The 27,953-nt window shown below is 41.2% G+C and overlaps 1 protein-coding gene across 2 annotated transcripts; it reads right to left on the bottom strand.

Moving 5' to 3' along the window:
• Positions 1 to 396: 396 nt before the first annotated feature.
• On the bottom strand, positions 397 to 27,584 carry slc41a1 (solute carrier family 41 member 1). Of its 2 annotated transcripts, XM_062394646.1 has the most exons (12): positions 27,323 to 27,584; positions 25,492 to 25,600; positions 24,458 to 25,255; positions 18,561 to 18,668; positions 13,158 to 13,229; positions 11,022 to 11,166; positions 9,919 to 10,065; positions 7,832 to 7,979; positions 7,438 to 7,517; positions 6,785 to 6,919; positions 6,450 to 6,598; positions 397 to 4,802 (listed from the first exon to the last, which is right to left on the bottom strand). In XM_062394646.1, exons 3-12 carry the CDS (start codon positions 24,941 to 24,943, stop codon positions 4,617 to 4,619), a joined length of 1,656 nt encoding a protein of 551 aa, XP_062250630.1. In that variant the 5' UTR covers positions 24,944 to 25,255; positions 25,492 to 25,600; positions 27,323 to 27,584; the 3' UTR covers positions 397 to 4,616. The 2 variants fall into 2 exon arrangements, with proteins under 2 accessions (XP_062250630.1, XP_062250631.1); XM_062394647.1 differs by lacking the exons at positions 25,492 to 25,600; positions 27,323 to 27,584 and adding an exon at positions 25,329 to 25,452.
• Positions 27,585 to 27,953: the final 369 nt, after the last annotated feature.

The following is a 27,953-nucleotide window of genomic DNA, read 5'->3' as shown; positions in this document are numbered from 1 at the left end:
TGCCTTTTAAGCTTCACCAGCAAACAGTGTGGCTGGTTGTTGCTGATCAGGTTGTGTACAGTTTTTTGTGCCCAGTATAATTTGTATTTATAAGTTACAATACAGAAATACAAATCAATACTAATAATAGCAATACATAGCAAATTATAACATTAACTTACTTTATAACAAATCAGTGAGGTACATTTTCTGTAAAATGTGTCTATGTGGATGTGTAAAATAGGGTTTTGCCATTTTGATATTTATTACAACTAGAAATTTTAAGGTAAACTTTCAGCTTGTAAAAAATCGTTAAATATGCTTTACAAATTTAGGGGGTTTGCCTGAGTTACGAAAACAATCATTACATTTCCAGTAAAAAAAAACAAAAACAGACAAAATGACAGGGGAATGGTATGAAATAATATAGTCCTTTATTTCCAGCAATTTACAATGTCCTGCAGGGAGAAAGCCTTCCTCCTGCCTCACAGAGGGAGGGCTTTTACAAGAAGAACACACAGAGAACATAACAACCTCAGCCCCAGTAAGACTGTACATGTTTCTACAGCGGTTTCTTCCTTATAGGCAACATTACTGGCTGGGACAGGTGGACATTTCGAGTCTGAATCAAAGTCTCGATCTTGATGTGGATGTTGGCAGCCTGAGGATCAGCATGGTTCCCTGTGAGTTCAGGGGCTCAAGGGTTTGAAGCACTGAGGTTAACAAGGCAGTAGTTGGATGAAGGGTTTTAAAGGCTACGTGTGTGTTATATAGCAGAGGAACAAATCATTTTTTGCACTTGTATTGTTTGTAGGTTGATATATTACTTCTACTGGTAATCTGATTTCAGACCTTTCATGAGCCCTGTAAATCCAACCTGCTGGTTTTCCACTCAGCCTTTCCTGATTTTTGCAGATTCACATGAACAAAAGCTTGCAACTGACGCTGCCAGCCCTTACAATCTTTATTGCATTACATATCATAATCAACATAACGTACATCTTTTATTAATCAAAACTAATCAAAGAGTTGCTACTCAGTGGGACACCTAGCTCCTGATTGGTTACTCTGACTCGAGCTTGGCTCTGATAGGTTAAGGCTTTTCTATGTCTTATAATACCTGCATGAGACCAGGTTTGTGTGTACGTGTGTGTGTGTGTGTGTGTGTGTGTGTGTGTTGTGTTAAGTGTATAAGACAGGTATTAGGCACTTTGCTATTCATTAACATCACCGACATCCTATTGCGGCAAGTGCCAAAAAGCACTACTGGCCTTTGAAAAAAAAAAAATAGAACACATTAAAGAGAAGAGAAAATTACAATAACATGATTATAAAGAAACTGAGCCAAAATGAAATTACAAAATAAACAACCTTATATATAGAATAAATATAGTATGTACAATTTGCTTTGTGTGCTTCTAAAAATAAATAGACAAAGCATTACTTGCCCTCCTTATAGAAGTATTCACAACTTTCCATTGACATAGAGGCAGAATGCTGGCACCTGGTCAGTATGAGAGTGGAGTATACAGACTGAAAGATGACGGATCGAAGGAGGCACCTTTTTCAACATGGTAAATGTCGAGAAAAGGCAAATGTGACTCAGGCTGGATGCGAGTGGGTTGGAATCCAGGGGACACAGAGCTGCACAGAGAAGTTGGGCAGTGGCGAAAATCCCTGTGGTGCCCTCTGGTGTCCATTTTGCAGATTACAGTACTTCTGTGTTTGACCAGTGCCAGAGAAGTTGCTTCATCTTTACAGTGGTTGTTTTTCTCGGGGGAAATTCATAACACAAGACAAGAATCATCAGTAGTTAAAAAGATTAAGGGAAGGAATAAAAAGAAATAAATCACAACTGTAAAATCATTGACACATACAAAAAAGAATCTGACCATAACAAAAGATTTATGACAGATTAAAAAAATCACATTTTGCACATCCTATGTGCCCTGCACATGCATTATGCTGGCCCCATTGAAACAGCACAGAGGTTTGACAAGCTCTGGTTAAGTCAAGCATCACATGCAGGTTTCTCCTAAGACACTGGGCTTCACCTCTGGGTTAACGTCTGTGCTCTGTACAGTCTGTACTCACAGCTTCCTTTGCCGTTCCCCTCCTCACATGTAAGCCCTCAGAGAAAGAGTCAGCTCAGGTCAGCTGAGGCTGGTGGACGTTTATGTGAGTGTGTGTGTAGTTATTTCATTATTTTTAAGTATAATAAGAAGTTTTCTATAACTTTAAGGACCCAGTCACACCAGACACTACCAGAGACAAATGTATTTTTATGTCTGAATATAGATATCAGGCAATTAGGAAAGAAATATCTTTGCAACATGAATGTAAGACTAATGGTGTAACACAGCTAATATCCTATCTAGCCTCAGATTCCTATAGGATGGTGCCAAAATTCAATAAATTCCTTGTTGATGCACAAGCTGTGATCAAACAATTTATAAGCATAGCAACAAGCTGCAACTCACTGTAGCTCTACTAGTTCAGATTTTCTATGTGCTGCGGCTTTTACTAAGCCCTGTTGTTTTATGTAAATATTGTAAATCAGCTAACACAATCTAACACAACTTGCCAACTGACAGAAACCTTGCTGGCTTCAATAATCACCAATGGGTTAACAAGTTAACGTTTTTTTTATAAGATGGAATTCTGTTTCATTATTGTCTATTGCTTTTATGATAGCTCCCTTCATTTTAGATTCCTTTCACTCCCTACACTCGCAGGACTTTTAACCGCAAGTCAAATTCACTTGAGTTGAACTCAATGTGAAATATTTGCTTCACCATGGTTTGATTCAAACGGGAGTGCACTGGAAGTTGATGTAAAATAATAATTTGCAGGGGTTTATGGGATGCATAGTTCCTTCACTCAAAAGGAATGAAAACTCTACTTCTGGCAGCAGAGCAGGCAGTTATCGTTACGCTCTAGAGCAGCTACATTTTGTGTGACTGGGTCCTCGGACAGCTTTAAGCACTACCCTGACCTTTAAGTGAATCTGAATCTAAAAGCAACAAAACAAAAACCAATAAAACCAACATCCTAATCTGACGATGGGACCTGTTGACCAGCCTCACAGAACATAATCAGCCCGTCTTTCACTTGAACAATTATGTGGTCCAGCACGGCCTAAACATTTTATAAGAATCTAAATTAAATACCTACATATCTCAAATCATCAGCAACCAGAACCTCAGTCAGACTGTGCCAGCTGAACCCAACTGAGCACTTCCCCTGAGCACACTAAGGCAAAAAAACTCACTTTCACCCTCTGTACCAGCTGGGAAAGCTCTGTAGGTTTGTTCCAGTCCATTGCAGCATGTTGAGCCTGTTGTCACTTACTGTAAGCCTGGCTTGGGCAACACAACAACAACAACAAGAAGCCTGCACAAGTAGAGAGTTGGCAGATGGTTTCATACGGGGGGGGGGGGGGGACTATTAGGTCAAACCGATCGGTAACAAAAGTAATCAAAGTGAGCTGCGACAAACACTTGTCGTGTGTGCATTTTTCCTTCCTTACAACAGTTGTCCGCATTTTCCACACACTACTTTCCACAGCTTTGTGTTTGTGTTTGTCTTTTAATGAAAGCTTTGCCATTGGACATTTCACACCTGTAGTATTTAGCAAAATGGGTAGAAATTTAAAAGAGACAGATTATTGTGTGAATGAACACACAAGTATCATTGGTGTGAACATTTCAATTGAGAGGCGGAGGTGAGTCTGTTCCTGTAGCAGGCTGACTTTAGCATTTTTTAAGGCAGTGAATCTGATTCCAGGTCTGATTCCCAGTTCTCAAGTCCTTTCTTGTGCAGGAATAACATCAGGAATATCAACCTTGAGTCCCTGCCCTGATTCAAATTGAACTATTCAAAGAAAAAGTGTTTTATCTGGTTATGTTTGTGGTCCAGTCCCCTGTAGTAAACCCTCCCCAAGCCTGTTTCCTGTTGTCACAAGGCAAAAGTAAAACAGAGAGAGCCTCGTGTATTATATTAAATCAAAAACTAAACACATTAGATTTCATGTAATATTCTTACTGTATATATGGCAAAGCACTTGGTGACTAAGCATTCTAGGCTTTTTTGAATGCAGTTTTTTTGCTGTCTCTGTCGTCTCGGTTTCAAGTGTTGAAAGTTGATCTTCAAAAAACCTAGGGCTTGAAGTCCCCATTGAAAATAATGAGGACTGGCCATCCAAATAGAACAGGTACCGATTCATATCAAATACATTATTCACCAACAATCATAATCATTGTCAATAGAGTGATAATAACAAAAGTAGTAGGACTAAGTTATTAAGTAAAGCAGAAGAGGAGTGCTGGAGTTTGTGGGGATGGATCCATCAGGTGCAGGTGTGTTGGGTGGTCGACAAGGGGATGTGTGTGTTTCCAGTGTTTCTGCAGTGAAACAAAGATTCTGTCTGGAGACTTGGCAGCAGCTGTGGTGCATCAGCATCCGGAAATCCTGAAGGTGAGACGCTGCCCTACTGCTCTAAACCCTCAACGAGAGCCCTACAAGAGATTAGCCCTTAAATGTAGACATCTTCCAGTTTCAGATAATGGGTGAGGTTTGTCACTGTCCATGTGTGCAAGTGTACAGTTTTGTTTTTGTGCGTGTGTCTGTGCATGCATTTAGTTGCCCGCATTATTTTCTCTGTCCCCGATGAACCAGCATATGTGGAAGCAGAGGGCGAGGAAGCCGGTTCCCAGCAGGTCACCCAGGGCAGTCAGGTAGGGGATGGAGAAGTTGTCGGGGTCCATGCCTCGACCCCACATCCAGTGGACCATCCAGTCTGCCAGGTAGAGGAGGATAATCACCTGGAGCAAGACAAAGAAGAAGCATACTTTATTTCTCCTGGAACCACACTCTCAATTCTTGATAAGCAACACAAATAAAGATATATATGTATTCCTGGCTGGGGTCAGTTTATGGGGAAATTTGGACTTTCATAATCTTACAATAATGAACACTAATTCAACTTATCTCACGATATTTTGTGCGATTTTATCTTACAAATTGTTGAAAACAAATTGAAAAAGTGACCACCAACTGTAAAACAATGCTGCAACTTCAACACTTGAATGTTAAAAAAACACTTTGTTGGAGCCTGATCTAAAACTTAGCCGCAAGTAAATAAATGTGAGCCCATGTTAACGCCTGTGGGTGTTTTAGAAGTGGTCAGGTGCATTGTTTCACGTCTTGAGTCAAAAGACTGCAAATGTGCCTTTGACCAACCAAAGCTGATCTAAAGTCAGTGGTGCAGAATATCACAGTTTATTAGGTAAAATTGTCAAGATAGTAAAATGTGCCTACAGCAGCTGGTGCATAATGCACGAACACTCATTGCAGCTCTGTTAATACCCTCACACTAGCACAATTGTTAAATACTCAACGCTAGTTAAATAAATAGTTATTAGATTAGATTATGCAGTTTAGGGCAGGATACTACAGGCAAAAACATTGTTTTTCCGTGTACAGGTCAATTTTGAGATTTTGGTCTATTTCACTCTAATGGAAAGAAAACTTAGTTTTATCACCAAAAAGCTCCACACAAGAGAAGATAAACCACCACAACTGGAACTTGAGCTGGGAGCTGGGAGGAGCTGCCTGTCTGTGATGACTGTGTGCTCACTGGTGCACAACAATGCATCTCCATGAATTTCAATGTATCACATCCAAAATCCTATATTACTGCACATGGCTGCTTTTTCATCAGTTTAATCATCCAGACAAATATGAACTCCCTTTTTATTTAGAATGTTTTATCTGGTTATGTTTGTGCTTTAAAAAGTAGTATTCACTGTTGCTGTTATAACAAGTGTGCTGTAATTTACAAAATAAGGTAACAGTAAGTCTATGACCGTGGTCATTGCTCTCCACACTGATTTCATGTTCATTCAGTTTAGACTTGTGTGCTGCACCTAAGGATTAACAGGACAACCTCTCTGATTATAGCCTTTACTGTATCAAGGTGGCCCAGCCTTGCCCCCCCTTGGCAGCGTCACTGCACTGAGGCACATTACTCTACACAGATCAACAGGTGACTCTGCTCCTCTGATGTTTTCTAACAATCATACTTCGAACTGATCTGAACCTGCTGAATTCATATTTATGTTCCCGGATAAACTGGGCATCGCTTATTCTGCAACAAAGAAATGTTAAAACACCAAGCTGCGTCTAACCCTGATGTCCTGATTATGTCACGTTAAGTCTCGTGTTATGTAGCAGGTTTAAATGTGTGTCAATAAACCCTGGAGAGCAAATTAAACAAACACAAAGTAAACTTCAGTCCTGTATGTGTCTTAATAACTTGTGAAGTGCTGGTGTTTATTGTTAAAGTGTAAAGTGAGCGCAGGTGAGAGGGGGCGTGAGGCGGAAACAGACAAATTGCACATTCTCTCGAGAAACAAAAAGATGTCTGTGTGCTCCTGCTGGACTCTGTGTATGTGGGCCTGTGTGTGTACCTGAAGTAGTGCGGCAGTCATGTAGATGGTGACGAAGACTGGCGTCAGGGTGGTGTGTCCACCCCTAAGGTAGTTGATGGTGTAAAGGAAGACGAGGTGACCCGGAGCAACCAGGAGGAAGAGCACACGGGCCGAACGAGAGTTCACAGCTGGAAGAGAGAGAGGAGACACTTTTAAACTAGTCATGAGAAATGTTAGAAAAGGATGGTGACACGATCATATTCAGATGAAATTAGGCTTTGCTCTTTAAGGGCAGATGCTGGAACGTGAAGGCATAATGGAAAAATCTGTTTTAGAGAAACTGTGGAACATTCCACAGCTCCCCTGTGACTTACTGGAGCCTAAGAAAGAGGTGCAGGGTGTGGGGCACTTCCTGGGGGCGAGGTTGGGATCCCCCATGGGTAAACCGTTCATGTGAAGATAGGTGGAGATACGACTGGCCTGAACCGCCACCAGGTTTCCTCCCACACCTGACACACAAACACAAACACACATGGTGAAAATATGGAAAAAGAACAAAACCCCCTTAGTATTGGCATCTGGCATCGAGTCAGCTTTGGTATTTTTTGCACATGAAATACCTAAGAACTTGGCCAAATGGAAATGCAATGTTTTTCCTTCACTTTATAAATATGTAATCTCCATCTGTCACTTTGAAAGAAAAGTCACTTTACAAGACATATGCTTGCTCTGGCATACATCACCCATCTAACATATCCGTATGTTTACAAAACAGATGGATGTGCTGACGGCAACAGATTTAAATACACTAGATCAGAGTCAGACTTCTCTATATTTATTCCCCATCTCCAGGAATAAAACATCCACATTGACCTCTAACTTAGTAGTGTATATTTGCAACATGGTTATTTATCTGCAGTTATATACACCACTCACTTGTCCTTTTTCTATAACCTCCCCAACACTCCCAAAAGGCATCGTTAAAGTGCCATGTATATGGAAAGCTTATGGTCTTATGGCTCCTTACCGTTGATGACCGGGGTGAAGACAGCCATGCCAGCAAAGTTTGGGTCGGTGACGGTCTTGTCGAGGATCAGACCACCGACACTGAAACACAGACAAGTGGAAAGAACTGGTCATTGATTGCTCTTCCCGGCCTGTGATTATAACATATGGAAACACAAAGAATAATCGGGACGTACAGTGTGTTAATTAGTAGAACACAATATCTTATATTTACTCTGAAAAAAGGAGAACATTTATTCACATAAATGGCATCAAGTTACAAAGGGCGATAAACAGTGTGAATATCATGTCAATGCCTGAGAGTACGTTTACAGTATATGTACAGTAAACGTTTCTATTATTTTGACAGCTTTTTTTACAGATAAAATACAGACAAAGATGCCTGCTTGCTGTACCTGCTGATAGCCATGGCGATGATAACCGGCTCCCATCCAGAGTAGAGGACCTCTCTGGTGGAAGGGATCTTCCTGGCTATCAGCACCCACAGGGGGCACATGGCCACAAACACCGCACACACCAGTGGGCTGGCATAGTCATTGTAATCTGTAAGAGAAGAAGAAAAGATGGATTAACACATCAAGAACATTTCACTGAGAAATCTGGGGATCATTCCTCGTCTTGAAATCATGAAGTTTTTTTTTAGTTTAGAAACATGCACAAGATAGTGATTGTAATACCCTAACAAGCTCACTAACAAGCAGACTGAGGAGAGTTGAAGTGTGATGATCTTATTTTCGTGATGTTCATCTTTCCAGTTACTTTTGAAGAAATTAAGTTTGGGTAAAATGTGTAAAAAGAGCTTTTGTTAATTTAAAGCAGATCATTAACGTAGTGTTCACGATTTTATAAAAATAAAAAAAATAGTGTGTGTAAAACATGTAACTGTCCAAATACTGTTTGAAGGACTCAATCAATATGATCATACAAGAGTCCTAAAGCTAAATAAAATGCAACCTAAATCAAATAAAGTGGCAAATTAGAAATGTAAAAAAATATTTCAATGCAAATATTAGTGCACCAGTTAAAACCTTTATATCTCGACTTAAATAAAACTAAAACTTAGCATTATAGAATTTCATATTTTTCTAAATGGAATATAAGTGACTTGTGCTTGAGAGGACTGAGCAGGATTGTGATTAGACAAACAGTAAGTACCTTGTCTTGTCTATAGGAGGCAGTGTAACAACTATATTAACACCACAGGAGACAACAAAACACCACAAACACTACTTTAAAAAACATACTATGTCCACAAGACCCAAACACCAGCTGTGTTTTTGTGCGTATGAGACAAAATAACCCAAATAAGCTTAATATAGCAGCAGACTTTGGCATTTAGAGTGAGTAAGGGTGTCGTGTTTGTGGACACAGACTGACGTAAGAGTTATGAAATGACTCCACGCTCAGGACGGTTTCATCAGTCCTGTGTGCGCCAGGGTTTGTTTGTCTGTGGCCTGGAACCCGAGGAACAGTGGGTTGTTTGGTTGAGCTGGGTGTGTCACTGGTGAGGAAACTATCATGGAGCCAACAATACAGCTGTGGAGTTTCTCGCCATACGACACAGCGAGGTTAGGTGTGGGCAGCTTTCATCCTTATTTACTGTGCACAGCTGGACACAGAGTCACATTGCACTCACTGTACTCTCCTGGTACGATAACATCTTCATAGGCGCTTTTGAAGTAGCATCAATAATGTAGCCACTATGATGAAGCTTGTCTCTGAACTAGTGCTTCTGTATTAATGATTCTTTCTCGTTGGTGGGCTTTTGAGAAACTTGCTACTAATTAGAGGCTTGACAGACTTGTGAGTGTAGGTCACATCTATTTTTTTTCACTTGTTGCCATGTTGCAGAATCCTTTTTGAGAATTGGAGAATAAAGTCGTAATATTGTGAGATTAAGTCTTGGATAAAGTCACACTATAAAGCTACGTGTCATTTTACAGTTTGAATATCTGAAGATCGGTCTGTGTTCTAATTTGGAATATGAAGGACTTTTTAATTATTGTGTATCACACTCTCTATTCTGAAGAACTACAATTAGTTTCTTCTCTGGTGGAGAAGGACATGTTAGCAGTTTTCTACTGCAAATGATACGACTTTATTCTCATAATATTACGAGTTTCTTCTCAATTGCAACTTGTTGTAATCTTAAGACAATATTTTTTAAGTCTCAAATGATCTTTTTCTTCAAGATGGCCCTAACACTCTGTCATACAAAAGACAATCCATCTTTATTACATTTATCTGTTTGAGCAGTAATATTTTAACTTCTAATTTGATTTAAATAAATACATATTTATTTCACACTCTCTCTCCTGATGAACTCCTTGCCCACCTCTTTACAGCTGAGCACTGCACTGTCAAACAACACAGCTGTCATCTCTTGAAAACCTGAGCACAATGCACCCATTGATGAACATTACATGAGCCTCTGAAAGTGTCCTATTGAATTCAACGTGAACTGGGTGTTTGACTGTATTACCTAGCTCCTTGTACAGTCCTGTTGAGATGCCTGCCAGCAGGGACAGGGTGATCAGGTCTCCCAGGCTTGCAGCTATTGGTGTGGCCACATTGTCAGGGTTGATGCCCACCTTCCTGGATGCTATGATCACACCGATCATGATGAGCCCTGTGGGATTTCAGGATGTCACAACATTAAGTCACCAGAGGTCATGATCACACGTAGCTGCGCCTGTTGATGTGTGATAAGCTGTGTGATAAACTGTGTTCTGCAGTGTCATCATGTATCATCTGCATTTTGGTGTTTTATGACATATGACTTCAAACCAGTGTTAAGAGCAAAACACAGTGCAGAACATTACAAGGTATAATCAAGGCTTTACAGTTTAGAATACAGTCAATCCTAATAGAAAATGATGAATGCTAATGAATTAATTAAAAATAATTTCTAATCATACTTTCTGCAATTATTTCAAGTTGCACTGCAAACATCTAATCTAATTTAAACCTTGGTAGCATGGTTAGAGAAATGCATCAGATGGGACAGCATGACGGTTCAGAGAAGAGACACTTTGAACAGCTCCTCATTTTGGTGAAAGTGTGACTTCTCATATAATGGCATCATGAGGTTGTCAATTATGGATTTGAATGAAATAGCCCCAGAACTGCTGCATGGATTTCTATGACATCAAAATCAATTCTGTCAATAACTTTTTTCATGCTCCTTCAACTGGTCAAATTAAACTTTACGACCAAACACAATTCCATTATTAGCATGCTTAATGTGACGTGAAAATCATATCATAAACATTATTCCTGGCAAACGTCTATTCAGCGTTATCCCTGGATCATATTAGCATGGCCACGTTAACTCCGACTGGCTAACTTAAGCAGAGAGTTAAATGAGTCACTGACAGGTCTGATGAGATGTTTACACTGTGAATATCCCTTGTATCCTGTTTAGTGACCAATTAAACCAGACTTTGTATTGTTGGCGTCTCAGTGTCTGTGTAGACCTTCATTGAAGCTACATATATTTGTAGCACTTTGTTTAAATCATGTTTTTTTGGAGCAGTGTTCCCTCCTTGGGAAACAATGAGACTATAAAGTGAAAGGAAATCGTACCCAGCAGCAGAGAGGCTATGAATGCAGTGGCCACGCTGGATGCACACAGCAGCACTGCGTGGCCCAGCCTGAAGTGTCCCTCTGGGATCCAGCCGAAGATCACAGCAGCTATGGAGGCCAGGAACCCCACCACTGTGGCCTGGACCTGAATACACACACACATCACAGTGGTTCATGTCGCCATTGAATGCAGTCAACATGTAAAGTCCAGATGTTCTGTATGAGAGACTGTGCTGTTTCATCTGAGCATCAGTTACTACTCATTGTTGAAGCTTTGCCTTCATTAATAAAATATGACATATTCAGTTATTCAACACCATAAACAAAAGAGAAGACGTCCATCTAGTTAAGCTTTTATTCTAAGAGAACGCCATCTCTAAACACAAGATAATAAACAGATGTACAAATTTGGTGACTTTGTTACATCATGAGCACTGGTGTAAGCCCCTATGAGGATTCTGCAGCTATTACATAACAAGCTCAATTCAAAAGACAGCCCCACAGGAGAGGGGACTGACTCACTGAGACTGAATGGAGTTATTTTTGGTGATCGAAATACTGATTGAATAGTGTTCAAATATTCAAAACATACACATGTATGCAGCATAAGGATATAGGTATATCAGCTATTGCTGCTGATCGACATCTGCTCTTGTTGAGGCTGATTTCCTCAGTCAAAGAATTATGTTTCATCACCAAACTGTGGGCATGTCTGATTTGACTCCCTTCTGATCAAAAGCAACCAATTCTGTTTGTTTTAGGTTTGAGTTAAATCAGACTGAATTTAAACATGTGAAATATTGAAGCCCTGCAACGTCCAGCTGCACAGTGTCTGCACAGCAAAGTAAACAAACAGTGGAGAAGAAGAGGCCGCAGTGTGAGCACACATAGTCAGTCATTACAAGGAAGCATATGATAAAACATTTGTATACTTTTAGTATTATATTACAAAATTAAGGTGAATATCACTTGAATGTTTGAAGGTCCTCCAAACTAGATTTGACTTTTGTAGCTCTTTGCATTTTCCTAGAAGCGAGATTTTCCTTCCTGGTTTTAAGTTTATCTTTCTCTAAAATGTAGGTTCAACGTATCCGTAGTGGACCCCAGGGTCATAGGAAGTTGCACCCTTAACTGAGAAAGGGGTTTGTCCTATAGCCAATCATGTTGTGTTGATTAGTAGGTTTGTAGGTTTTTTAAGAATTTAAGACTTGCAGTTGTTGTTTCCATTTTCAAGAAATTATAGACGGTATCAAGAGCTGGATCTAATTATCTTTGTAGAACTGCTGATAAAAGCTTTTTAGCCAGTCCACAGTCCAGTTTTAAAAAACCTGTTTGGATTGAACAATTTACAGGGATGGCTGTGGTTAGGAGATGGAGTACGTTGTCCACTAATTGGAATGATGGTGGTACGATCCCCCGATTCTCCGATCAACATGTCACATGATCGATAAGCTTCCTAAACCTAACTGCTCCTGATGGCTGCGCATGTGGGTAAATAACAGATCAGATAATAAGGGGAGTTGAGTGTGATATGCTTACTGGTTGTGACCAGAACATGTGTTGAGAACATGCCATATATGTTCTATGTGCCCCATCATGATCATCCTTGTGTTTACTGTAAACACTATTGACTTATGTAACAACCATGTTCCCTGGTTTGGCCGTAACTTGATCCCTGAAAAGCGGTCTATATGAGAACCAGGGTTTCCCTTTTCTATTTTTCTCTTGTTTTAGTTTAGAGAACTTTGTTTAGCTATGATGAAAAATGTGACAATTGAATCATGTCAAGTTGTTATCAGCTTTTTTGTGCATGAATAAGATAAATATCCTGGACACAGAACATGTTCCTGTGACCAATGTGCAGCTAAATGACAGGAAACATCATCACTCTGCATCTTCACATCCAATATAATGTGAACACAAAATCGACATCGAGACATTGGATTAACCACTAGCTGCATATAAACTGAGCTTCAGAGCAATATGACCATCCAGCTGAAATATATGTGATATGTAACTCATGATCTGATTCCTTGCCATAACCAGATTTCTCCTGGCAGCGTGGTGTGTTGAGGGCCTGTTCGCCTGCTCAGAGATGCTCTGTGACACTGGAGTGGAGTGTTCAGTGTTGTTTACCTGAATGAGGGCCAAGTTCCCGATGATCATCTTCCACATGTCCTTGGTTGTGTCCATCTGACCAATATTAGCCTGAAAGAGACAGAAGAACCCACAGGGTCAACACATTATCATGTGTGTGTGGGTGCACAGCCTGTGTACATGCTGCTGCCCCTTGGTCCCACCAGAACAATAAAATGTCAGTTCGCTGGACAAAGACACTCTGATCCAATACCCCACCCTGCGGCCGACTCCACTTATCTCATCTCCTCTCTTTCACACACACACAAATGCTCAAGCACGTACACATACACACCAGTGGTCTCAAGCATCAAGTATCTGTAGCGACAGTGGGCTACTGTGTGTCCAGAGCAATGATCCTAATGCTCTTCCACAGTGAGAGAACACAAACAGAGGATCTCCTTTTCCTTTCTGTCCACTAGCATTTACATATGCAGAGGGTAGAGAAACATCTGGACACATGACAACCCATACAAGTCTGAGTTCCGTAACCCAGAGGGAGAATTGTGTTCTGAATAAGGATTTAAAACTAAATACATTCAATTCAAATTTGATCAAGGATGTGGAAATTCGGGTTTATGAAAACATTTTGATAATTTTTACCATCACATCATATTTACTAGCTACATTTTGATGCTGTTGCTGAGAGCTGGGAACAAGGCGCACTTAAATCATGGGCAGTCAAGCGATTACAAAGGTTGTAAACGGGCCAGCAGTTCAGATCCAGATGATCTAATCCACTGCATTTGGAGGCAAAACCAAAGAGAACATGCCCCAAATCTCCCACGGGAAAAGAGTGTGTACACAACTACATTGAGTACGGCAACGTTAAAGCTGAATCAGTACAAGCTGGATGTTAATTTTTTTTCCTTACCCTAGTAGCCAGGTAGAGACGTGACAAGAAATGTATCCTGGGGGAGACCATGCGATAACTGTCCCTGGCCAGACACAAACTTAGTACATTAAAGGGCCTTAAACCAGAGGCCACCATGTGTCCCACTGAAATGAATACTATTACTTATAGTTTCATCATTTTCCCTTTGTTTTCTTTTCTGAGTAACTTCACTGTTAAACCTGTCACACTGGTGTCACGAAATGATGAAATGTTTTCAGACCTCATCAGTTTACATTGGTGTCTATGATCCTATCATTACTAATGTGAGTGATGGCTAAACAACAAGATACCCAAGTTGTAATAAACTGGAACTAGTAGAGCACATACCTCCCCCAAGGACCCCCATTCTGAAACCACACTTAAATTCACTACATCTGGATTTTTATTTGGATCTATTGCAAAGTAATGCATTCATAATCATCTGTCCCCTTAATATGTCTTATTTTTAAATCAATTTCCATTGGATCCACACATATATATATATAATGGGTTCTTTCTAAGATCACCCCTCTTCTAAATTTCATGGAACTCCGTAAAGCAGGTTTTTGGTTAACAAACAAACAAATATAGACGAGAACTCATTGGGGAAAGAGATTATCCTTAGGCACTAATCCAGATTAGCTGGTTTAAATATCAAACATCTAGCTGCAAAAAAAGTTAATAAATTTGGCTAAATAATAACTCAACAAACTCAAGTAAATATTTGACTTGAAAATCCACCGCTGGCTTAAAAATTACTGCAAATGTAATCGTTCCGCTGTAATGTGTACGCAGGCAACTGTTTGCCAACATGTTATCCATTTACTGCATTTTATGAGTTATCCAGCTATAGTTTAAGGAATTTGCCCAAACTGTCAAATAAATGATTAGACTACAGGAGTATCTTCAGGACTGAATATTAATAGTTTGATCGTCTTGATATCGGAATTCTCAATTCCTATGTTTTCACCCTGGCTTCCAGTTAAAGTATTGATTGATATCAGAGAATTATTCATTCTTCAAAACAATAAACTTACTATATTTCTGACATATTTGATGAAATAACAGTAGTGGTGCAGAGAGTTAAAAATAGACAGGGTGAAATGGCATTAGCCACTATGCTAACAAGTGTTGGAACCAGCTCCCAGTTGATATCAAATCTGCCCCATCTCTGACCTCTTTTATAATTTGAGCTTTTTTACAGTTTCTATGGCGATTTTTGTAACTTTCTTGAACCATTTTACCTTTATAATTATAACAGTTTAATTTCGTCAAGCATACAGAATAATCTCTGTGTAGGATACAAATAAATGTGCCTGGCCTTCCCTTAGTTAATATTACTTTTTGGGTGTGACCTTTGAGTTAGTGTGTGTGTGTATAGCTCCATGCCCGCTGAGTATGTCTGGCAGCTTGACAGGGTAAACTCATCGGCTTGATCGATGTGACGATCGTGTGTTTAGGATTGTTTGTCATTAAAAATACAACCACGCCAACATCACACCTAGTACATCGATCGCATGCTAATCTCCACATGGACATCTCCTGCAATTACAGTCACGCCTTCGCTCACAGGGTATGCCACAAACACAGGTAAGTAGGTTTAAGGCGGCCAGATAAGAGAAAACTAAACATCAGAGCACAGCACTGGGAGGATCACACATTCAATTAACCCACACGTCAAGAGTCTCATGTAGCTGCTTCACACAGAAATCTCTGAACCTCTAAACCTCCTCAGGATCTAATTTAAGGAGCCATTATAACACACAACAATTTTGCAACTGTAACTTTTGAAAATTTGCTTTAAAACAAGTGATGCAGCACATAGATGTAGCTCACGCTAGCATCGCCTGGTGTTATGTGATGATTTGTCTGATTATGATGCCAATTTCCTTGCTTTTGGTGTTTGTGTGTGTGTGTGTATGTGTGTGTGTATGTGTGTGTGTGTGTGAGTGTTAGGGGGGGGGGGGGGCAGCTGGATTAGTTTTTGGATCATCATAATTCATTTTCACAACCATTCCTGTGAAAATTAATTATGATGGATGACATAAGGTGCATGAGAGGCTGAAATAGCCTGAGATTTGAAAGCTTCAGTTGAATTATAATACCATTTATTTTTCACTGGAAAATCTGTTGTTTACAAGGTTGGACTACAAACAAACATGATATGAGTGTTTGTCAACACATTTAATACACACAAGAAATGGGGATTAATTAGGATTTTGTAGTGGATGTAATTTCGGATTATCGTGTAAAGCACACTGTTACACCTGTATTGCAATTTACAGGTGCTGCCAAGTTTCAAAATATCCTTTTCCAAATCCTTACAATAAATTAGGCTCAATAACACGAGAGGGAATGAGAGAAAACTGAGAAAACAGCCACAAACACTTTTTTAGTCAGACCAATGATAATGAAAACAAGGGACAAACCTCATTTCAGAAAAACAGTCAAAGACAAAGAGGTTAAAAAGACAAAAAGGGGAAAAAAGGAAACACAGTCATGTGAAATTAAAACTCCTACAGCCGGCAAGTATGGGGGATTACATGATTTTTGTCAGTAATAAGCGTATTAGGAAATTTACAGTGGTCTTAATCTGCTCATTATTAGTGGCAGCATGGAAATAAACGTGGTCCCGCTGGGGCCAGCCAGCAGAGAGCCAACAGTAATGTCTCAGGACAAACACCAGACTCTGGCCTGCTTTGTGAGGCTGGAAGTGAGAACACTTTTATGTTGAACTGAAAAACGTTGCCGTCTGTCTGAAATCAGCTTGTATCGTGGCCTCTACATTTCATGGTTTGTATTTTACAGTGATGTATGTCAAGACATTTTCAGTTATTGTCATTACTTTTAACAAAGCCAGTTTGGAAGTGTAGGTGAAACATTGTTGAAGCAACTTCCAAATTGTACACTGGTTCACCTCAACCTCTGCTAAACTGCTGCTTCATTTGGACTTTTATCTGCCTATGTAACACCTATATTCATATTATTTAATTTAATTTAATATTACCCAGTCCTTCACCGTGTAAACTGCTACTTCATTTTACTTTGACTTGACTATGTTATATTTATACATATATTCATGTTCATATTATTTAATTTAATATTCCATTCACCCTGTAAACTACTGCTTTACTTGACTACATTATATGTTACGATGTGATGTTATATGTTATGTTAGATTGCATGTTTTTTTTTCTATCCTCTGAATAGTCACCATGTACATTCTGCTCCCGAATCATACAAATACACTTACTTCACATATACTTATCTTATTTAATATTCCCCACTTCTTCACCCTGAAAACTGTTGCTTCATTTAAATTTATTTGACTATGTTATATGTTATACATATATTCATATTATTTTATTTAATATTCCCCACTCCAGGGTGAACCCTGTAAACTGCTGCTTCATTTAACTTTGACTTTAATTTGACTATGTTATATGTTATACATATGTTCATATTACTTAATTTAATATTCACTTGACTGTGTTTTATGTTACAATGTTATGTTATATGTTATGTTACATAGTATGTTATTTTAATGTCATTTTGTAAAGTCGCATACTGCGTAGATGTTTGCCTGCCATGTCATAAGAATTTCACTGCTCCGATGACGCTGTCATTGATGCATGTGACAATAAACTTTGACTTTGACTTTGACTTCGATCTTCACCTCACGACTCGACTATTGCAATAGCATCCTGTACGGCACATCCACCAAAATCATCAACAAGTTACAATAAGTCCAAAACTCAGCTGCCCGTCTGCTCACCCACTCCCACACCATAGTCCACATCACCCCTGTCCTTCAAAACCTTCACTTGCTCCCCACTCAACAAATAATTGAAATTGAAAATTCTCCTCATCACAAACAAAACCCTCCACATCCTCGCACCCCTTTTACCTTTCTGACCTCCTCCACTGACGCAATGATACCCGCAATTAATTAACATATTCCGACAGAGGTTTGAGAGCTGAAACAATTCAGACACCTGCTTTTATAACAGCTTCAAGTGAAACAGTTGGGCAGGATCAGTAATACTATTAGAAACACAAGGACGAGGACAGGAATGTTGCTATCAGTTTGTGATAACTCAGGTCACGTTTGGCAATATGACCTCTGACCCCAGGAACAATCAGCTTTGATGGATCATAAAGATTAAAGGCAATGAGACAGATTGGGTAACGTTGGAGGGAACAACTGAAACAATCCTCCAAGTTATAACTCCACAAGGACTTTTGTGGTATTATACAGAGGAAATACAAACAATGTAACCTAATTCACTAGATTGAATAAATGCGGTACATGCAAGCTAGGTTTCTAATACAAATTGAATGTTATGCTAATGTTAATTTAATTCAAAGTATTATTTTGCTATTTAGAAAGTAAAATGTTCATTGCGCAATCAGTAAGACATTTTTCGAAACAGTCTGTGGGTCAAACTCACCAAGGGACAACGCAACTTAGAGTGACGATTAAACCACAAACATACACACACACACTCACACACTGTAACATTTCTTACCGCTGTGGAAAGTCTGGAGGCCAGTGTCATCTCTAGGTTGCCTTTGAGCCCCAGTAGTGCTGGTACCAGGATGAAAACCTCCGATACCTCCGTAAACACTGTCCAGTGCTGCAACAATGACATGTAATATCAGGATCAACAGTCAATAAACCACAATATTGACATACAACATATCTGATTCACAGAAACACACTGTTAAACATACATCGACCAAATTAATCCTTGGTTCATAGCTATACGATAGAACAGATAGTCTGTCTGTACAAACCTTGCAGACTATAGTATCACGTTGGCTCTCCTTTAACAAGAACAATGTCAGTGGGTTTTCATGCTGAAGTGATTTATTACCGTCCTCCTTTGCCATTTATTCTTCCCTTTTCCCTTTTGGTTCCCCTCTTCAAACTGTACTTAAAGGTTCAGTGTGAAGGATTTAGTGACATCTAGTGGTGAAGTTGCATGTTGCAGCTTAATGCCCCTCACCACACCCTCCCTTCCAAACATGACAGAGAACCTGTGGGAACCTTCAGTTGTCTTAAAAACTCAAAGGGTTTTTAGTTTGTCCTGTTTTGACTACTGTAAAAAAAAAAGCGGCATCAGTAGAGACGACCCGCTCCGGATATAGATATAAAGTATTTTAATATAAAGGAAACTACAATTTGTATAGTTAAGGCGATTACACACTATGAAAACGCCACTAGGATTATATTGAATTTCTGCCAATAGATCCCTTTCCCCTTAATCTTACACACTGCAGCTTTAACCATAGAGACCTCCTATCTCACTAGAATGTTTGATGTATTATACATCACTAGTAATGGTAATTATGTTACTACTTAGATACTGACATTTTTCTAAATACACATTGGTTGTGCAAATATGAATAGCTAATATTGTCCCACACAGTATTCAAAAATCAAATAAAACCATTAATATAATTTTGAAATTAATTTCATCTTAAGAGTGTGTAGAGGTTCTAGCTTGGTTCCAAGACTGTAAAGCACATATTAAATTTGTTGTTATCCAGGTCGAGTTTTGTGCCCATTGGTGGTTTCTCACCAGCTTGAGAAACAGTCATCAAACTGGAGCGTTGTAGAGGCGAGGCAGGATTAAGAATCTGAACATTAGCCTATATTCGTTCCTAGGTATAGCTGCAGTGCAACAATCCTGAAATACAGCAGTAGAATAAGGTCAGCAAGCGTGGGTAAGGTGGACGCAATAAGTTTTTAACACCGTGAAAAACATTCCAAGCAAAAAACATGGTAGCATCTGTGGTGACTGAAAACCATGTCGGCTTGACACCATTGGATAAAGAAACAATGGGCTTATATTTAACTAATTTATTGCTGAATAAATGAAGTGAAACAAAATGGGAAGCAGCTACAGGTCAGTATACTAGGTATCATGGTGGAAATAATAACTCCATGGTGGAAATAATAACACAGCAGAAAGACACACTTGGTGGTGAAGCGTCTAAACACTAGATATATAGATGTGCTTTAGCAAAAGGGGTATCATTGCATTCCTTGGCCTTACTGTTCAGCCCCTACCTCAGCATAAATGTGTGCTGTCTTTATGAGCCCCCTAAACCAAGGAAATCTAAACTTGAGCAACTGGTGCCCCTACATGAGAAAATGACAAGTCATGTTTAGCACATGCTAGTGCACGTGGTTGCTCAGCCAATGTTTCCACATCCTAGTAGATGGCCTTTCATGAAAGTTATAGTCTGTATTCTTAGACCTGACCCTTGATACCCTCCTCCCTGGCCAGGGCTTGGTCAAGTGCCACTTTCCGCTGGGCATCCATTGCAGTTTGTGCAGTGATAGCAGGTCTGGGGTCTACTGTGGCCAGAAACAAAGAAGGCTGATGCCACCGATCCTTCTCCAGTAAAAGTGCTTATCTTTGGAGCTGCTCCCACAGGCCCCTAGCACTTACAGTCCAGTCTGCCCCAAGCTGAATCAATATTCACTGGCTGGCACGGAAAAGAAAAGAGAGGGAGAGGAGAAAATAGACAAGGGCAGGAAAATAGAGAGTAGCTGACGTTAAAGCTACATACAAACACAGTTGGCCTGCATTTCTCACACCAGCGAGCTTGCATATCTGTTTAAGTGTGTTGCTCCCACTGTGCATCCAGATGTACAGTGCTGATAAGGGGTGTCATCCACACTTCACTCTGAGTTGTATCAGTAGGTGTGGCATCAAAACTCTAGTGTGGGTTAAACTCCTTCTGTCTATCCACTTGCTGTCATCCGGCCAAGCACAGCTCCCTTCTTACAGCCAACCCCTCAGCTTGGCTCACTGCCCTCTGCCAACCCAGCAGCCTTCTGAGCACCTCTGTGAGCACTCCTCTCCTCTAACAGCCACATGCTTTCAAGCTTTCTCTCTCTCTCTTTTTCTGTCTCTACTTCTGTCTCAATCCCCTATCTCCCTCTTTGCCTCCCTGTGGTGATATATGTTGTTGTCTCCATGGAACACTGGCTCTGAGCCAAACAAGCCCTCCCTCCTCATGGGACCTCCTCGGTTCTAAGAACTCTACAGGACAACCCCAGTACCTCTGTGTACAGACCTATAGGAGCTCTGGTATGCAAGCCCCACAAGGGTTGAGTTGCCCAGTTGAGTAACATGGCCCCATTTTATTTGTGATCACTGTACTGCTGTCCTAAGTGAGAGGCTGAACATGATGGCATGCAATGTATATTACACTCTGAGAGTGTCCCAGACACTACACAAGGTGGTGTGTGTTTCATTTACCCGATGCTGACGCACAAATGGCAGAGTTACGTTCCAGACTCACATGCTAACACACGCCATGGAGGGTCACATTTTAATGGCTGTGCTGGAGTTGATCATGAAAGATGAGCATCAGCAATGCAACACAACCTTATTGGCATTACATTGATGATCATAGAGGACCTGCATTCAGTGAATTTGTGAGGGAGTATAAGGACAGATTACGTTTCCTAGTGACACAAATGAGTTTCAGTTAAATGGAGTCATTAGGAGCACGGAAGCTCTGCCACGTTTTTACAAAAAATGTTGATCAAGCTTACGCAGAGTCTAAGAGAAGATTTGGACTACTGGCCTCCATGAGATGAGGGTGGACAGACGGCACAGCCTGACCTCTCTGCCCAAGGGAAGTGCAGACAAGCAACCTAGAATGATTAGCCAGGGCTAAGTGCAACACAAAAGCATTCTGACCTGCTAATCCTTTCAATCTCTTTCACTCACATCCTAACCAAGTACTGATATTGTCAGGTGTTAATAACTGTGAGCTAATATGTTGCTAATGAATCCAAGGCTGACCAATATGAAGCGAAGCAGTCAATCAAATGCAAATGATTGAACACCATTGAATGTTCTGAAAAAAAAGTTTGGTCCATTAGATCATATATTTTTTTAATTTTGGGCAGGATTACAAACTAAATATAAAAGAGATGGAACTTTTTCAGCAGGGGCAGATAGCGAAACTAAGTAGCTGGAAAGATGATTCACTTTGAGAGAATAAACCCACGCTCTGTTTTCCTGAGTAAAAACCAGGCAAGTGGATGTGGTTGAGTGAATTGGTGTCTAGTTGGCAATGAGGGCTTGGCTGGTGTTAAACCTTTAGGTCTACTATGATTTCCTGTTTACGGCTGCCTGTGTATGTTTTTGAGGCTTAAGTCCCAAATATTTGCTTTATTTTGGTGTTTTAGTTCACAGACACCACAGGACAGACAGCGAGACTCTGAGGCACACATATATGCACAACTGACTATGACACTACACCGCAGTCTTGATTTATAGTTTGATCGTATATATTACAGAATTGTAGGTGATAGAAGCGTGTTAAGTGACTGCAAGTCACAAATCATCTATCTGAGCTTTGGCAGTCGCATTCCCAAAAAGACTAACGACGCATGACCTTTACAAACCATGTTTAACCTTTAGTTCAAGTGAGCCAGTCGGTCAGCTTCAAACAACATGTCTGGGGCTGTGATGGTGTATATCAACCCAGTTTAGATGAAACCATGCCAACTTCCGTATGCAAAAAAGCCTAGGCAGTGGCCGACACAGTTACACAAACGAATAAAGAAGTGCGTGGGGTTTCATCTAAAACGGGTTGGAAAAAAACACGAGCACCCTGGTGGTGAGAGACCGACAGTTTTAGGTCATTCTGCTACTGCTGCTACAAAGTAGCTGAGCAGAACTATGCAGATGTCTTCCTCCTCTATACCAGTCTGGACAGTCCTTTCTGGGCAAACCTCGAATGGGAATGAGGCCAGAAGTTATATGTGTGTGTATGTGTGTGTGTGTATGTATTCCACAGAAAGTCAAAGTGAACAATGTTCATGAGGTCAGATTTCAAAATAGTCTCTGCATAATGGTAAGTCATGCACTGATCCAAGCCACGACTTCTAATCTCAGACAGACAGACAGGCACATTAACTACAGGCTTAAACAGTTTTCTAGCTTACGGTTAGAAAAGGAACTGGGATGGTCAACCCAAACCAAATAGAGAGAAAGAGAGAGAGGGAGCGACAATAACCTACTGGCAAGGGCAGGGAGGATTAGCTGAGTTAGCGTTTCACAGTATGATGGTAGGGGCATTAGGCAATGAGACAACCTGCTAGCTGCTCAGGATGAACTCATAAGAACAGGCGCTTCAGACAAGTTTCACTTTGCATGTCATAGCAAACATTTCTTTAAGGTTTGCCCACGGTCACGAGGATGGCTGATCCGAGGGGAACGATAAGGCCCTGTACCATCTGTATCTCCTGCCTCCCTGCCTCACCTCTGAAGGAATTGTGCACTGAGTGTTTTGGAAACTGGAGAAACTGCAGCAGCATGGTGCCTAAGTTGAGGCAGCATGAAAACTTCTTTGACCTCAAACCTCTGCATTCCTGGTTTAGTGAGAATACGTAACCACATAGTAATAGAGGCTTTGACACCGCATTGTGTTTTGTTTTCACTCATACTCTAGCCCAAGAAGTGTTCTGCCTGTTCAGGTGCTCAAAGAAACAACACTTATCCCCCTGTCTGTCCCCCTCCCCTGTGTGCCGAGTTCTTGGGGTCTGCCATGTTGGCATCAGTATGTGTGTACACAATGTGCCTGGACTGGTCTCCAGGCAGCCTGACACCTCCAGCTTTATCTGCACCACTAGCTGAGTTTTAAGGAATATATGACCTGTCAACAAGACTCTGGCTGGCATTTCACTTAGATATATTCTGAGCAGGATGGTCAGTACAGTGAAGGAAAGATAGACATTATAAAAGAACTTCACATTACTAATTGAATGGCGTGTGACACTGTCTCATCCATGCATTCCTGAAGGCATACCATCAGATAGGCCAGCATCAGACATGCAACAGCCAACAGGGATCGCTTAACCAGCTAATTCAAATGCTCCATGGCCCCTTAACAACTCAGTTAGGGTTAGCTAAGTCTTCCTGGAGCAACGGCTCTGCTCAGAAACACAACTGTTAAACAGTAGATTGATTTAGATTAACTTTACTGGGTTAAATAAGACAGAGATCCTGTTGTTTCTCGCAGATAAGTGGTCTGTAAGGAAAGGGAATAAAAGTGGAGCTCTAATCACTACGTTAATGTCTGAATTAGGGTTTCTGGACATTTGAATACAACTAGTACAACACTCCAAATTTGTTGGTGTGAAATTGTTTCAGCTGTTACATTACTGAAACTCCCCATAATCTTCCTAAGAATCCAAAACATTTATGTCATCCATCATTTCCATTTCTTGTTTACAGGAGTAGGATCCTCTTTGTTGATATGAAGAATATTGTTTCAAGGCAGAACGAAACTCACTGAATCGTTTATATTGCTTCAGCAGTTTCTTATTAGATTCTTACATAATTTTTACGAGTATATGCTGTTTACTCCCTATATGTTCTAGATCACTCACCTGGACGATGTCAAGCACCATTCCTGCTGCCACTGTCCCGAACCCGGCCAGCAGGAAAGGGAAAACCACCTGTAGGCCGATGGTGAAGGAGGTCTCCTTGAGTGGCACCGGTGGTTCCGGGCTCTGGTCGGTGCTGGTGTCATCGCTTTCGTTGCTATGGCTTGCGTTCTCCAGGAGAGCGTCCTCTTCCCGTTGACCTTTTGCGTTGGCTCGGCAGTCCAGCGCCACCACAATCTCTGACCTCTCCTCACCCTCCCCGGTCTCACCGGCCCTCTCTGGGTAAGATGTGACCTCTGTGAGCTCAAACTCAGCCCCGGTTCCTGGGCTCACCTCTTCAGAGCCCTGAGTGAGGATTACCGGCTGGACAGAGCAGTTAGAATTGAGGAAGGCCGGTGTCAGGGGGCCTCCCTCCTTCTTCAACTCAATGGCCCCGGAGGACATGTCGATGTCGGGGAGTTTTTCTTGTTCTTTCAACCAAAGTACCATGCGGAAGCCTTTGGAAGACAGTGGGCTTGACAAAGAAAGCTCAGCGTGCCTTGGCCTAACTGTTTTGGCAAGGTCAAAATAGAATTGTCTACCTGATCTGGTATTGAACCTGATCAGTCCACTTGATTTATCCCATTAAAGAGGTTTACAGGAAGTGACTGTCGCTATTGAAGACAAGGAGAAACCTGCTCTGTGAGAAAAAACCTGCAGCAAGGCACATGCAGCTGAGCGCCTGCAGAGCCTGTGTTCCTGTCGGTGCTTCGGGAGCAGAACCAGTATATTCTCCATTCACTGCAAGGTGCTCAGGGTAGGCTGACAAAAAAAAGAAGAAAGCATAGTTTATGAACACAGCAGAGAAGGGAAAACAATGGGTTCGGGGACTCACCACAGAAATCCCCTTCAGTCACTTAATTGAAAACATTCCTCCAAAGAACAGCAACAGTCTAAATCACAGGTCTGAAGTGGCCAGAGTGCAGCGCAGACTGGTCATGCTCTCAGTCCGCTGATCATGTCAGACTGGTTAGTGTACCAGGCAGGGAATGTCTCACCTTACACCACGTGGCTGCTTTGAGATTTTCAAGGGGGATATTTAAAGGTCTGCAGTGGATTGAGTTACCGGCTGCAAAGAATAACCTCCCAACCAGGGTGGAAAGTCACCTGGGAAAAGGACAAATTCATTCATTATTAATTTCAAATCTTTACATTCCACAGTTTTGTTTCATGTTTATTCCCAAATACATAGTTGATCCCAACTGCCTCTGAAAGTGTAGTTGTATAAATATAAAGTATAGTGGTGTTCAGTATTTTTCTATTAAGTTTATTAGAAAACAGTAATATCCATATATAATAAACTAAGATATAAAATAACTTAAAATAAAACATCTTGATGATGAAAACTTTTTTGACTACCATTACTTTCTTTTGGAGTTCCACAGACTCTGTGTAAGTCATTTTCACTGGCACTTTGGCAGACGTCAGTGAGAATAAACAGTGAGTTTAAAAACTGTTTCATCCAGCGACAAATTTCCTCCCGCCGGCTAAAAATATTCCCCCATTAACACTGGTGCAGTCATACATCCTCTGGAACCACACGCACCACCTGCAAAGCCACCGCAATGCAAAGACAACCATCCTGCCATACCTTTCAAAATAAACAACCCAACCATCCTTCTAAAAGCAAACTCCTGAAGTCAGGTGGGAAATATGTGTTAAGTTGAAACGTTACACACAAAAGGTCAATCTAAGCAAATGTAAAGGACACATGCTTCCCAAACACTGGAAATACAATTAACAGCCTAACAAAATGTATTTGAATATTTTAATTATAAATAATCATAAACTTGAAGATTTATGGACACATGCATGACTAGCTCTAAATCAAACAGCACTAATGGACTAGGTAAACTATTCCTGTTTGTGAAAACAAATATGACAGTGTGGTTGAGGCTGACACATCCTTCATTCCTTACTTCCATTCCCCAACCAAGAATCTCTCAAACTTTTGCACTTTAGACCAACAACAGCTATTTGAAAAGCTTTTTGTTTTTCAATGTTTCATGGGAGGAACTGTATGAACTTCAGGACCAAAATAGTCAAACACTCTTTCCGTAGTTTACCAGGGACCAGCTGCAACCTTCCAAGAACCCTGATCCCCGGACCCCACTTTGGGAATCCCTGATCTACGCTTCACAAGCATCACAGAAATTCGCTGAATCATTTAAAAACACATTTGTATGATAGGAGGAACATAAACTGAAAAATATATTTTGGGCCTATTAAAGTCAGTTTAGCTTCTAAGGTGACCACTCACATCTGGCATAGATGTCCCGAACTATGTTCCCTGGCTTTTCACTTATAAAAATAAATACATGACCCCATTTATTTTGAAGGCCACACTGTGGGCGTCCAGTGTCAATGCTGCTGACTTCACACAGCTCTCATCCGCCTGCATGTTGCGACATCCGCACACAGACTTTCCCCGCTGAAACAATCCTCTGCTTAGTAGTCAGGACCAACACCGCCCGAACCCAACATGGCAAAGGCGTAAATTAGTGCTCCCCTGGTCAGGCCTGAATAGACGAGCCCTCCTTCTTCTATTCTGCTGCTCATTTAAACAGGGCCAGGGGGCTGCGTGTTCCAGCACCGGGGCTGCGCACCAGTGTCACCGCCACTATCACCACGAGTCTGTAACTCATGCTAAAATCTTGAAAGCGCATGCACCGTCATTTTCCACTCTTTGTCACCCTCATACATGTTTCATACACCGAGGGGGAACAAGCTGTGGCTCTTACAGTCTATGTCTGTCTCTTTCTGAAATAACAGCAGGTACAGTCACACTGGGGCTCCTCAGCTGGGAGGAGGAGGGGGGGGGCGAGTTACCTTTCAGTGTCAGCGGTCCACAGGGGAGTTGAGTGAGAGAACACGGACCCCGGGTAGCTGCTGCATGTGTCCTGCAGCTCCTGGTAACGCGCTCAGGCTGAGGCGTGGACGCCGGTGCGCACGACTTATGTGCGGTTACCGGCTCCGCGCAGCTGCCTCAATGGTTAATGCTGGTTAATGGTTAAACCCTCCCCTCCCGCGCGGTTAAGGGCTGTGTCCTATAGTCTCTCCCGACCTCCGGTTACATTGCACCCGTCCAGTAGTGGTCTCCGCCGCCCGGCTGCCTGGATACATGCGCATCTATAATACACCCGTCCGGTGCAGGGGGCCAGGAAGCCACAAGGCGGGCCCTCCTCCTCCTCCTCCTCCAAACTCTGAGATGACGATACATGCAGAACAACCCCCCCCCCCCCTCCCTTTCCCACCACCACATCCCTCCCACCCCCCATTTTCTCCATTGCGCACAAGCACGTCCCCTCCTCCTGCCCCCGTGCGGTGCCAGTCTCCTCCACGTGCCTACTAATTTACTACCACGTCGAGATAGAAGTTTGAATTTAACAATGGGCCCATATTTCTTAATGAATGGCCATGCACGCTTATCGCCACTGATTAACTGACGCCGGCTGGATTT

The sequence above is a fragment of the Platichthys flesus genome, chromosome 2, assembly GCF_949316205.1.
Source record: "Platichthys flesus chromosome 2, fPlaFle2.1, whole genome shotgun sequence".
NCBI classification, from domain to species: Eukaryota; Metazoa; Chordata; class Actinopteri; order Pleuronectiformes; family Pleuronectidae; genus Platichthys; species Platichthys flesus.
This window is presented reverse-complemented; position numbering and strand designations above follow the sequence as displayed.